At 51.0% G+C, this 14128-nt stretch overlaps 2 protein-coding genes across 2 annotated transcripts in view; one reads left to right on the plus strand and one right to left on the minus strand.

Moving 5' to 3' along the window:
* Nucleotides 1-14128, plus strand: part of TMEM164 (transmembrane protein 164) — a 322941-nt gene that overhangs the window by 51370 nt on the left and 257443 nt on the right. The window lies entirely within an intron of this gene.
* AMMECR1 (AMMECR nuclear protein 1) overlaps nt 1-14128 on the minus strand; it is a 93308-nt gene that overhangs the window by 698 nt on the left and 78482 nt on the right. The window contains exon 6 of the mRNA XM_075259460.1: nt 1943-2039. Within this exon, the coding sequence (XP_075115561.1) occupies nt 1943-2039 (97 nt within the window). The remainder of the gene's footprint in view (nt 1-1942; nt 2040-14128) is intronic.

The following is a 14128-nucleotide window of genomic DNA, read 5'->3' on the forward strand; positions in this document are numbered from 1 at the left end:
AATACACTATACTGCTATACGGACCCAAATAGACTATATAATACACTACACTGCTACATGGACCCAAATAGACTATATAATACACTACACTGCTACATGGACCCAAATAGACTATATAATACACTACACTGCTATATGGACCCGAACAGACTATATAATACACTATAATGCTACACGGACCCAACACACTGGAAAAGGATTGACTATTTTCTAGGTCCTAGTTCATACTGAAGGCTATAAAACCTGAGAAATATATAAAATAAATCATCTCCTTGAGACTCCGCTGTGCCGTCTTCCTTCTCTCATTGACCCCGGTTCAGTTGTAAGACCACTGGCCGGAGCCTCCCTGCTGTGCCTTGTCTAATAAGCCTGTTACCCGCCCCTCCCCCACCCTGTCTCTAGTTAATAGGGGATTGGACGCCTCCTTCTTGTGAATGCAGCCCTGGTCACCTGAGTGCACAGTCGCCCCATCTACAAGGAGGACACAGGGGACACCCAGTGCTTTTGTCAGTCTTTGAATTAAACAGTGAGGGATAGATAGTCTCCTGTATACGGTTCCCATTATTTCTAGGTTTGGTGATCCTTCAGACTCTTTTAGGCTCCACTTTTCCGATTCCGATGCATTTGGATTTTCTCTACCCCCCACCATAACCTCCTTAAGTAACGTGGACAGGGGTGAGTGTTCGGACCTCCCTAGGACGGATGATATTTAAGGTTTCATTAATAAAGCCCTTGCATTCAGCCCGTTAAAGGACAGATATCGTAACCCATAGATCGCCTTACAGAGAGTATAGGTAATGTAAAGAAAACCTGATTCAGATCAGTAAGCTGAGCCGTCAGCAAAATCCCCCGCTGCAACGAAACTTAACCAACAGCTTGGCAACTAATGAAGTCTGTGAATGTAGGTCAGGGCAGGACAAGGGCAGCCCCGGTGACACGAGCGCGCTGGATGCAGGCTTACACTCTACGTGTCAAAAGTATACGGGCCCCGGCTAACACGGCTAATCCCCCGCACTAAGAGAGCTTTACTATCTCCGCACCCGCCAGACTTTCACTGAGGTCACGTAGTCTAGTAGGTTTGTATAGGAGTCACTGTGTGTATATAGCATACATAGACACAGATAGAACCATGAAATTACAGCGACCTGCACGGCCAGCCATATATTACTGTAGGATCGAGGCACTGACTACATATATTATATGGCGGTACTGGGGATGGCCAATCTGTAGCGTCACATGGAAAGGAGACGACTGGTCAATAATGGAAGAACCCCGATACAGAAGACTATCAGCATGGGGGGGCTATGAATACACTTTGGGATGAGTGCTGGCATTCTTATTGCACCATAAACACCCAGTCTCCACTTTGCGGGTTTCCAACTTCTGCCCCGAGAACCCGGACGGGAGATGGAAACCCAGTGGTCAGTTTTTAAACCCATTCGCTTGAATGGGTTTGCAAAGTGTCCACCCGTGGGCGTCTTCTGCTCTCCGCGGACAAGGTCCTACATGTCCGACTTTGCACCCTGATAAAAAAAAACGGCAGAAGACGCTCACGGGCGGTCACTTTGCAAACCCATTCAAGTGAATGGGTTTAAAAACTGACCTCCAGGTTTCCGTCTCCTGTCCAGTTTCTCGGGACAGAAGACTGAAACCCACAAAGCGGAGACCGGGCGCAGGTGTGAACCCGCCCTGAGTGACTGCAAGCAGAGCTCCTAAAACTTATGAGGAACCCAGAAGGAAAACTGTAAAGTTCATGACACCATTACTTGCTGAAATCTTAAGACAAGGACAAGTATAGGGCGCGCGCGGTATAAATGCTTCTCTATGTCACACAATGGCGGGTCTGTTCACGACTTGCTGGGACAGAATTCATTGTGAACTTTAGCAATCTGTCAGCACGCTGAGGAGGACGCGGCCCATGGGCACCTCGGGGCGGCCATACCTGGTCAGTTTAATAGTTTTCCTGAAGTCATTACTGATTGCAGCTTTGTATCCACCTTTCCTCAATAAGGAATCAATGGTTTGTATGTGGTCCCAACCTACAGGAGGAAACAGTGTTAGTAAGCGGCCATGTCTGAGGCATATATCCTGCATTACATGTACAGCCTAGAGTCTGCTGCTTCACTTTACTGGGCCCTGGATGACACTTGCCCTTGTTGTCCACGGCCGCCATCTTACATTAGCTTGTCTGTAGTGACCTATGGACTGATCGGTACTATAGAGACAAGGGCATCGTCTATCCCATCAGCCCCTTAATAGGAAGCCCTGTAGATTGTATTATGGCTGCCATTATTATCCACATCATACATATTGCGGCTCCTGGATGAGCCCTGTTACTATGCTGTCTATAGCAACCAACCAGAACACAGCTTTCATTTTTGAAATGCAGAATACACAATGAAAGCTGTGATGTGATTGGTTGCTGCTTAATTAGGAAGCTAAAAGTGGAATCAAAGGGTTTACTGGGCAAGACGGTCGGCGTCTTATATCATCGGTGAGGAGCAACTCCATCTAACATGGTGCAGGATACGTATCCGTCATTGGTAACAACAATAAACCGCCATTTGCACATCATGAAACACTGGAAATATCAGAAAGCTTCTACGTACTGCACATAAGACATAGACAATACATATTACAGTATAGAGACCGGACCACAGGGCAAGTATGAGGGGACTCCGACACCCCCATACGTGAGAGCGCGTTAGCTTATGTAATACTCTACTGGATAGACATGGCCGAGCCCTGCAGTGACCGGACGCCCCGAGCGGCTAGAGCTTTTACCTGCAGAATCACACGGCCACTGAGTAAAGCAAATGGGCGAAGATTTTTCAGTTTTATGTGGAACTGTAAGGGTATGTGCACACAGCGGAAACCTTATCCGCCCTGCGACTTTTCCACGTAACTAGCCGCAACTGGATGCCAAGACAGTGCATTGGGCGTCCGTACAGAGATGGCCGTCATTCCTACTTCTACATATACCTACAAAGTGGCGTGGTCATTACTGGCGATAGGTTCCCATGTCAGGACAGCCAAGTTGCAAGATATTTGGAAACGAGTTTATCACCTGAATGCAATAATTTCTTAAGTAGCCAAAAAACGTATGTATGGCCAATCGCTGACCTCAGTGGTTCTTGTGTGTAGTGGTCACATGGGTGTACGGCAGGTCAGTACTGAGGTCAGTGATAGGCTGTAGTAGTCACATGGGTGTACGGCAGGTCAGTACTGAGGTCAGTGATAGGCTGTAGTAGTCACATGGGTGTACGGCAGGTCAGTACTGAGGTCAGTGATAGGCTGTAGTAGTCACATGGGTGTACGGCAGGTCAGTACTGAGGTCAGTGATAGGCTGTAGTGGTCACATGGGTGTACGGCAGGTCACTACTGAGGTCAGTGATAGGCTGTAGTGGTCACATGGGTGTACGGCAGGTCAGTACTGAGGTCAGTGATAGGCTGTAGTGGTCACATGGGTGTACGGCACGTCAGTACTGAGGTCAGTGATAGGCTGTAGTGGTCACATGGGTGTACGGCACGTCAGTACTGAGGTCAGTGATAGGCTGTAGTGGTCACATGGGTGTACGGCACGTCAGTACTGAGGTCAGTGATAGGCTGTAGTAGTCACATGGGTGTACGGCAGGTCACTACTGAGGTCAGTGATAGGCTGTAGTGGTCACATGGGTGTACGGCACGTCAGTACTGAGGTCAGTGATAGGCTGTAGTGGTCACATGGGTGTACGGCAGGTCACTACTGAGGTCAGTGATAGGCTGTAGTAGTCACATGGGTGTACGGCAGGTCACTACTGAGGTCAGTGATAGGCTGTAGTAGTCACATGAGTGTACGGCACGTCAGTACTGAGGTCAGTGATAGGCTGTAGTGGTCACATGGGTGTACGGCAGGTCACTACTGAGGTCAGTGATAGGCTGTAGTAGTCACATGAGTGTACGGCACGTCAGTACTGAGGTCAGTGATAGGCTGTAGTGGTCACATGGGTGTACGGCACGTCAGTACTGAGGTCACTGATAGGCTGTAGTGGTCACATGGGTGTACGGCACGTCAGTACTGAGGTCAGTGATAGGCTGTAGTGGTCACATGGGTGTACGGCACGTCAGTACTGAGGTCAGTGATAGGCTGTAGTAGTCACATGGGTGTACGGCACGTCAGTACTGAGGTCAGTGATAGGCTGTAGTGGTCACATGGGTGTACGGCACGTCAGTACTGAGGAGAGCGATAGGCTGTAGTGGTCACATGGGTGTACGGCACGTCTCTGCTGAGGTCAGTGATAGGCTGTAGTGGTCACATGGGTGTACGGCACGTCAGTACTGAGGTCAGTGATAGGCTGTAGTGGTCACATGGGTGTACGGCACGTCAGTACTGAGGTCAGTGATAGGCTGTAGTGGTCACATGGGTGTACGGCACGTCAGTACTGAGGAGAGCGATAGGCTGTAGTGGTCACATGGGTGTACGGCACGTCAGTACTGAGGTCAGTGATAGGCTGTAGTGGTCACATGGGTGTACGGCACGTCAGTACTGAGGTCAGTGATAGGCTGTAGTGGTCACATGGGTGTACGGCACGTCACTGCTGAGGTCAGTGATAGGCTGTAGTGGTCACATGGGTGTACGGCACGTCACTGCTGAGGTCAGTGATAGGCTGTAGTGGTCACATGGGTGTACGGCACGTCACTGCTGAGGTCAGTGATAGGCTGTAGTGGTCACATGGGTGTACGGCACATCAGTACTGAGGAGAGCGATAGGCTCTAGTGGTCACATGGGTGTACGGCACGTCAGTACTGAGGTCAGTGATAGGCTGTAGTGGTCACATGGGTGTACGGCACGTCTCTGCTGAGGTCACTGATAGGCTGTAGTGGTCACATGGGTGTACGGCACGTCAGTACTGAGGTCAGTGATAGGCTGTAGTGGTCACATGGGTGTACGGCACGTCAGTACTGAGGTCAGTGATAGGCTGTAGTGGTCACATGGGTGTACGGCACGTCAGTACTGAGGTCAGTGATAGGCTGTAGTGGTCACATGGGTGTACGGCACGTCAGTACTGAGGTCAGTGATAGGCTGTAGTGGTCACATGGGTGTACGGCAGGTCAGTACTGAGGTCACTGATAGGCTGTAGTGGTCACATGGGTGTACGGCACGTCAGTACTGAGGTCAGTGATAGGCTGTAGTGGTCACATGGGTGTACGGCACGTCAGTACTGAGGTCACTGATAGGCTGTAGTAGTCACATGGGTGTACGGCAGGTCACTACTGAGGTCAGTGATAGGCTGTAGTGGTCACATGGGTGTACGGCACGTCTCTGCTGAGGTCAGTGATAGGCTGTAGTGGTCACATGGGTGTACGGCACGTCAGTACTGAGGTCAGTGATAGGCTGTAGTGGTCACATGGGTGTACGGCACGTCAGTACTGAGGTCAGTGATAGGCTGTAGTGGTCACATGGGTGTACGGCAGGTCAGTACTGAGGTCAGTGATAGGCTGTAGTAGTCACATGGGTGTACGGCAGGTCAGTACTGAGGTCAGTGATAGGCTGTAGTGGTCACATGGGTGTACGGCAGGTCACTACTGAGGTCAGTGATAGGCTGTAGTGGTCACATGGGTGTACGGCAGGTCAGTACTGAGGTCAGTGATAGGCTGTAGTGGTCACATGGGTGTACGGCAGGTCAGTACTGAGGTCAGTGATAGGCTGTAGTGGTCACATGGGTGTACGGCACGTCAGTACTGAGGTCAGTGATAGGCTGTAGTGGTCACATGGGTGTACGGCACGTCTCTGCTGAGGTCAGTGATAGGCTGTAGTGGTCACATGAGTGTACGGCAGGTCACTACTGAGGTCAGTGATAGGCTGTAGTGGTCACATGGGTGTACGGCACGTCAGTACTGAGGTCAGTGATAGGCTGTAGTGGTCACATGGGTGTACGGCACGTCTCTGCTGAGGTCACTGATAGGCTGTAGTGGTCACATGGGTGTACGGCAGGTCAGTACTGAGGTCAGTGATAGGCTGTAGTGGTCACATGGGTGTACGGCACGTCAGTACTGAGGTCAGTGATAGGCTGTAGTGGTCACATGGGTGTACGGCAGGTCACTACTGAGGTCAGTGATAGGCTGTAGTAGTCACATGAGTGTACGGCACGTCAGTACTGAGGTCAGTGATAGGCTGTAGTGGTCACATGGGTGTACGGCACGTCAGTACTGAGGTCACTGATAGGCTGTAGTGGTCACATGGGTGTACGGCACGTCAGTACTGAGGTCAGTGATAGGCTGTAGTGGTCACATGGGTGTACGGCACGTCAGTACTGAGGTCAGTGATAGGCTGTAGTAGTCACATGGGTGTACGGCACGTCAGTACTGAGGAGAGCGATAGGCTGTAGTAGTCACATGGGTGTACGGCACGTCAGTACTGAGGTCAGTGATAGGCTGTAGTGGTCACATGGGTGTACGGCACGTCAGTACTGAGGTCAGTGATAGGCTGTAGTGGTCACATGGGTGTACGGCACGTCAGTACTGAGGTCAGTGATAGGCTGTAGTGGTCACATGGGTGTACGGCAGGTCAGTACTGAGGTCACTGATAGGCTGTAGTAGTCACATGGGTGTACGGCACGTCAGTACTGAGGTCAGTGATAGGCTGTAGTGGTCACATGGGTGTACGGCACGTCAGTACTGAGGTCAGTGATAGGCTGTAGTGGTCACATGGGTGTACGGCACGTCAGTACTGAGGTCAGTGATAGGCTGTAGTGGTCACATGGGTGTACGGCACGTCAGTACTGAGGTCACTGATAGGCTGTAGTAGTCACATGGGTGTACGGCAGGTCACTACTGAGGTCAGTGATAGGCTGTAGTGGTCACATGGGTGTACGGCACGTCTCTGCTGAGGTCAGTGATAGGCTGTAGTGGTCACATGGGTGTACGGCACGTCAGTACTGAGGTCAGTGATAGGCTGTAGTGGTCACATGGGTGTACGGCACGTCAGTACTGAGGTCAGTGATAGGCTGTAGTGGTCACATGGGTGTACGGCAGGTCACTACTGAGGTCAGTGATAGGCTGTAGTGGTCACATGGGTGTACGGCACGTCTCTGCTGAGGTCAGTGATAGGCTGTAGTGGTCACATGGGTGTACGGCACGTCTCTGCTGAGGTCAGTGATAGGCTGTAGTGGTCACATGGGTGTACGGCACGTCAGTACTGAGGTCAGTGATAGGCTGTAGTGGTCACATGGGTGTACGGCACGTCAGTACTGAGGTCAGTGATAGGCTGTAGTAGTCACATGAGTGTACAGCACGTCAGTACTGAGGTCAGTGATAGGCTGTAGTGGTCACATGGGTGTACGGCACGTCAGTACTGAGGTCAGTGATAGGCTGTAGTGGTCACATGGGTGTACGGCACGTCTCTGCTGAGGTCACTGATAGGCTGTAGTGGTCACATGGGTGTACGGCACGTCAGTACTGAGGTCAGTGATAGGCTGTAGTGGTCACATGGGTGTACGGCACGTCAGTACTGAGGTCACTGATAGGCTGTAGTGGTCACATGGGTGTACGGCACGTCTCTGCTGAGGTCAGTGATAGGCTGTAGTGGTCACATGGGTGTACGGCACGTCAGTACTAAGGAGAGCGATAGGCTGTAGTGGTCACATGGGTGTACGGCACGTCAGTACTGAGGAGAGCGATAGGCTGTAGTGGTCACATGGGTGTACGGCACGTCTCTGCTGAGGTCACTGATAGGCTGTAGTGGTCACATGGGTGTACGGCACGTCAGTACTGAGGTCAGTGATAGGCTGTAGTGGTCACATGGGTGTACGGCACGTCAGTACTGAGGAGAGCGATAGGCTGTAGTGGTCACATGGGTGTACGGCACGTCAGTACTGAGGTCACTGATAGGCTGTAGTAGTCACATGGGTGTACGGCAGGTCACTACTGAGGTCAGTGATAGGCTGTAGTGGTCACATGGGTGTACGGCACGTCAGTACTGAGGTCACTGATAGGCTGTAGTGGTCACATGGGTGTACGGCACGTCAGTACTGAGGTCAGTGATAGGCTGTAGTGGTCACATGGGTGTACGGCACGTCAGTACTGAGGTCAGTGATAGGCTGTAGTGGTCACATGGGTGTACGGCACGTCAGTACTGAGGTCAGTGATAGGCTGTAGTAGTCACATGAGTGTACGGCACGTCAGTACTGAGGTCAGTGATAGGCTGTAGTAGTCACATGAGTGTACGGCAGGTCACTACTGAGGTCAGTGATAGGCTGTAGTGGTCACATGGGTGTACGGCACGTCAGTACTGAGGTCAGTGATAGGCTGTAGTGGTCACATGGGTGTACGGCACGTCAGTACTGAGGTCACTGATAGGCTGTAGTGGTCACATGGGTGTACGGCACGTCTCTGCTGAGGTCAGTGATAGGCTGTAGTGGTCACATGGGTGTACGGCACGTCAGTACTAAGGAGAGCGATAGGCTGTAGTGGTCACATGGGTGTACGGCACGTCAGTACTGAGGTCAGTGATAGGCTGTAGTGGTCACATGGGTGTACGGCACGTCACTACTGAGGTCAGTGATAGGCTGTAGTGGTCACATGGGTGTACGGCACGTCAGTACTAAGGAGAGCGATAGGCTGTAGTGGTCACATGGGTGTACGGCACGTCAGTACTGAGGTCAGTGATAGGCTGTAGTGGTCACATGGGTGTACGGCACGTCAGTACTGAGGTCAGTGATAGGCTGTAGTGGTCACATGGGTGTACGGCACGTCTCTGCTGAGGTCAGTGATAGGCTGTAGTGGTCACATGGGTGTACGGCACGTCAGTACTAAGGAGAGCGATAGGCTGTAGTGGTCACATGGGTGTACGGCACGTCAGTACTGAGGAGAGCGATAGGCTGTAGTGGTCACATGGGTGTACGGCACGTCAGTACTGAGGTCAGTGATAGGCTGTAGTGGTCACATGGGTGTACGGCACGTCAGTACTAAGGAGAGCGATAGGCTGTAGTGGTCACATGGGTGTACGGCACGTCAGTACTGAGGTCAGTGATAGGCTGTAGTGGTCACATGGGTGTACGGCACGTCTCTGCTGAGGTCAGTGATAGGCTGTAGTGGTCACATGGGTGTACGGCACGTCAGTACTAAGGAGAGCGATAGGCTGTAGTGGTCACATGGGTGTACGGCACGTCAGTACTGAGGAGAGCGATAGGCTGTAGTGGTCACATGGGTGTACGGCACGTCAGTACTGAGGTCAGTGATAGGCTGTAGTGGTCACATGGGTGTACGGCACGTCAGTACTAAGGAGAGCGATAGGCTGTAGTGGTCACATGGGTGTACGGCACGTCAGTACTGAGGTCAGTGATAGGCTGTAGTGGTCACATGGGTGTACGGCACGTCTCTGCTGAGGTCAGTGATAGGCTGTAGTGGTCACATGGGTGTACGGCACGTCAGTACTAAGGAGAGCGATAGGCTGTAGTGGTCACATGGGTGTACGGCACGTCAGTACTGAGGTCAGTGATAGGCTGTAGTGGTCACATGGGTGTACGGCACGTCACTACTGAGGTCAGTGATAGGCTGTAGTGGTCACATGGGTGTACGGCACGTCACTACTGAGGTCAGTGATAGGCTGTAGTGGTCACATGGGTGTACGGCACGTCAGTACTAAGGAGAGCGATAGGCTGTAGTGGTCACATGGGTGTACGGCACGTCAGTACTGAGGAGAGCGATAGGCTGTAGTGGTCACATGGGTGTACGGCACGTCAGTACTGAGGAGAGCGATAGGCTGTAGTGGTCACATGGGTGTACGGCACGTCAGTACTGAGGTCACTGATAGGCTGTAGTGGTCACATGGGTGTACGGCACGTCAGTACTGAGGTCAGTGATAGGCTGTAGTGGTCACATGGGTGTACGGCACGTCAGTACTGAGGTCACTGATAGGCTGTAGTGGTCACATGGGTGTACGGCGCGTCAGTACTGAGGAGAGCGATAGGCTGTAGTGGTCACATGGGTGTACGGCACGTCAGTACTGAGGAGAGCGATAGGCTGTAGTGGTCACATGGGTGTACGGCACGTCAGTACTGAGGTCAGTGATAGGCTGTAGTGGTCACATGGGTGTACGGCACGTCAGTACTAAGGAGAGCGATAGGCTGTAGTGGTCACATGGGTGTACGGCACGTCAGTACTGAGGTCAGTGATAGGCTGTAGTGGTCACATGGGTGTACGGCACGTCTCTGCTGAGGTCAGTGATAGGCTGTAGTGGTCACATGGGTGTACGGCACGTCAGTACTAAGGAGAGCGATAGGCTGTAGTGGTCACATGGGTGTACGGCACGTCAGTACTGAGGAGAGCGATAGGCTGTAGTGGTCACATGGGTGTACGGCACGTCAGTACTGAGGTCAGTGATAGGCTGTAGTGGTCACATGGGTGTACGGCACGTCAGTACTAAGGAGAGCGATAGGCTGTAGTGGTCACATGGGTGTACGGCACGTCAGTACTGAGGTCAGTGATAGGCTGTAGTGGTCACATGGGTGTACGGCACGTCTCTGCTGAGGTCAGTGATAGGCTGTAGTGGTCACATGGGTGTACGGCACGTCAGTACTAAGGAGAGCGATAGGCTGTAGTGGTCACATGGGTGTACGGCACGTCAGTACTGAGGTCAGTGATAGGCTGTAGTGGTCACATGGGTGTACGGCACGTCACTACTGAGGTCAGTGATAGGCTGTAGTGGTCACATGGGTGTACGGCACGTCACTACTGAGGTCAGTGATAGGCTGTAGTGGTCACATGGGTGTACGGCACGTCAGTACTAAGGAGAGCGATAGGCTGTAGTGGTCACATGGGTGTACGGCACGTCAGTACTGAGGAGAGCGATAGGCTGTAGTGGTCACATGGGTGTACGGCACGTCAGTACTGAGGAGAGCGATAGGCTGTAGTGGTCACATGGGTGTACGGCACGTCAGTACTGAGGTCACTGATAGGCTGTAGTGGTCACATGGGTGTACGGCACGTCAGTACTGAGGTCAGTGATAGGCTGTAGTGGTCACATGGGTGTACGGCACGTCAGTACTGAGGTCACTGATAGGCTGTAGTGGTCACATGGGTGTACGGCGCGTCAGTACTGAGGAGAGCGATAGGCTGTAGTGGTCACATGGGTGTACGGCACGTCAGTACTGAGGAGAGCGATAGGCTGTAGTGGTCACTTGGGTCGTCACATGTCATTAGAGAGGTGATACAAGCATAGGCTAGGAGAGGCCACCAGAGTGGCAGTGGACTGGGTGGACATTGGTATTGTTAGCCATTAAATCCATGGGTGTTTATAAAAGATCATGGATGCGGGCAGTCTTTCGGAGCCATAGTGAATACACAAGGGGTGTCAGTCCGCACCTCACGAACAGGGCAATCTGTCACCTATTCTTTGCTTTGGTTCCTGATGCTACTTGCAGGCCGCATGCTATTTATGGATCTCCTATGTACAGTATAGCTATCATTTTATCCTAATTATGGGTCGTGTAGATCCCCGGGGCCAATTAGCTCATTAAATGGGTTTTCCAAGATTAGACTAGAGGGCTGACTTTCAGAGACCCTCGCACTGGACCTAGTAGTGGAGCTCAGTCATAGATGCAATGCCAGGCAATGCCTGAGAACTAGAGTGGCGCTGTTTCTGGTGAAGAGCATTTGGATATTATAGCGTTGTCTGGCTTAGGGATGATCAATCATTGCTTCAGGTTATTGAGCCGAGGTAGAGGAAGTAAATTTAGGCTGAACGCCATTCATTCATTCCAAGGACATTACTATGCACACAATGTATTATACAGTCACTAGAAGAATACTGGATCAGCCGGCAGGAGCGGACAGACACTAAGGACACGGTCACGTGTAGGGTTTTCCTTTAATCTACATCTGCACCAGGGCAATGTAATGCTAATCTATCCCAATATAAAGCTTCTTAGAGTGGGGGGGTCTCACACTGACACGGGGTGGTCTGCAGGACGGGCCCCCAGCGAGAGACACAACCTCAGCAGTTTGGTGTTTTCTGAACCTTTCCAAACCTATAGGTCCTATTAGTGTTATTGCAAGTTAGGACACACAGACAAGTAGGAGGTGCCACGGCCGGACAGAGCCGCTGTGATTGGTCAGTGGTCTCTAATTTGCATAAACATAAAAGGACATATCTTTGGAACGGCTGAACCTCTAGGGATAGACCAGACAATAACCCGCACCCGTGTAGGTCAGATCTGGGAACAAGCCCTGTCTGAAGACCTGATAGTAGTGACGGAGACCTCCGCCCAGTCATGGCTCACACTTGTTATTTCCGTTCTATGCGAGTCACAGATGTTCGTGTACATGGGCGGCCGCACAGAACAAGAAAGCTGCTAATGGTTGTGGAGACGGGGTGAGACCTGGCAGCTATTAAAGGGGTGTTCCAGTCTTTATACTATATACTTAGCGGTCTGTTCGCTGGAGACCTGACGGCGAGTCTGTGTTTGGGTTGGCGGTCTTTATGTACACAAGTGTGTCAGCCAATCAGCGACAGACATGTACAGGACATCACTGATTGGATGACACACTCCTGTGCAGGTCATAGGTCAGGAACACCGGGGACCAGAATGTCGACTCTGCCCTGGACCCCCTGCTGAACGGACAGGTATAGTGTATAGTATTGGATTTATTTTGCAGCCTTTTTGCCCCCCCCACTAGGGTGTCAGGGGGTGTTTGGGGAACATTTTTTGTAATATATTCTCATTATCCTATCTAACTTCCATTATATTATAAAAACAGGCTTTAAAATTTTCCTTAGCAACCTTGTAACTGAGCTGTTATGGGGGAATCTCCGTACACATTCGTATTGTATATCTGCAGAGCGGAGGCATTGACCAAAGGGAGTGATGGTCACTACAAATGGCTGTATCTCCGGCTTTATACCACCTAGAAAAATCTGGTATCACAAGAAAGCGGAGATACAAGGCCAAGATGGAAAGAATCAGAGATATCACTAGATAAAAACAGGCAGGAATGTTATTTTATATGCAACTGGTGTATACAAAGTCCAATCTCCCAATCATATTTTAACTAGTGATATCTCAGGTTCTGAGAGCCAGTACTCAAATCTTAGCAGCACATGAAAGCGGAGAATCTAGGTGGTATAAAACCAGGGATACAGCCATGGAAGTGACCACCCCCTTGTGCTGCACTGAGTACATGTGTACAGGACAGAGTCCCTGGCTGTACTTCGTTACAGAATTGCTAATGGGACGGTTTTCTATTAAAAAGGAAGTTAGATAGGTTAATAAAAAATATTCACCACAGCCCCCGACTCAATCCGAAAGAAAATATGAAGAACTGGAGCACCCCTTCACCTGCATGCACACAGCATTACATGGACGCCAGGGTCCTCCTGCAGGGCAAGGAACAATACTAAGTGATCTAGTGCTAAAATCAGGGGGTCTACAGCGTATATGCTGCGGTGTAAACCCAGCGACAGACTCCATTTACAGGAGATTGTGGGATTTAAAGGGATCCTACCATTGGATTGCTTTTTTTTCTGACTAACACGTAGGAATAGCCTTAAGAAAGTCTATTCTTCTCCTACCTTTAGATGTCTTCTCCGTGCCGCTGTTCGGTAGAAATCCGGGTTTTCTTCAGTATGTAAATGAGTTCTCTTGCAGCACTTGGGGCGTCCTCAATGCTGCGAGAGAAATCTCCAGCGCCGCCTCCATCATCTTCTGGAACGTCTCTCCTTGTGTCTTCTTCCGTCCTGGGTTTCAATCTTCTATGCCTCGGACCAAGCCGACTGCACACGCCCGGGCCACAAGAAAATGGCCGCTAACACCAACTTACTATGTAAGCGGCCATTTTCTTGTGGCCCGGGCATGTGCAGTCGGCTCTGCCCGAGGCCTAGAAGATGAAACCAAGGACGGAAGAAGACACAGGGAGAGGGTGTTCCAGAAGATGATGGAGGCGGCGCTGGAGAGTTCTCTCGCAGCATTGGGGACGCCCCCAATGCTGCGAGAGAACTCATTTGCATACCGATCAAAACCCGGATTTCTACTGAACGGCGGCGCGGAGAAGACATCTAAAGGTAGGAGAAGAATAGTTTTTCTTAAGGCTATTCCTACGTGTAAGTCAGAAACAAAGGGGATCCAATGATAGGATCCCTTTAAAAAAAAAA

The sequence above is a fragment of the Leptodactylus fuscus genome, chromosome 11 (assembly GCF_031893055.1).
Source record: "Leptodactylus fuscus isolate aLepFus1 chromosome 11, aLepFus1.hap2, whole genome shotgun sequence".
Lineage (NCBI taxonomy): Eukaryota > Metazoa > Chordata > Amphibia > Anura > Leptodactylidae > Leptodactylus > Leptodactylus fuscus.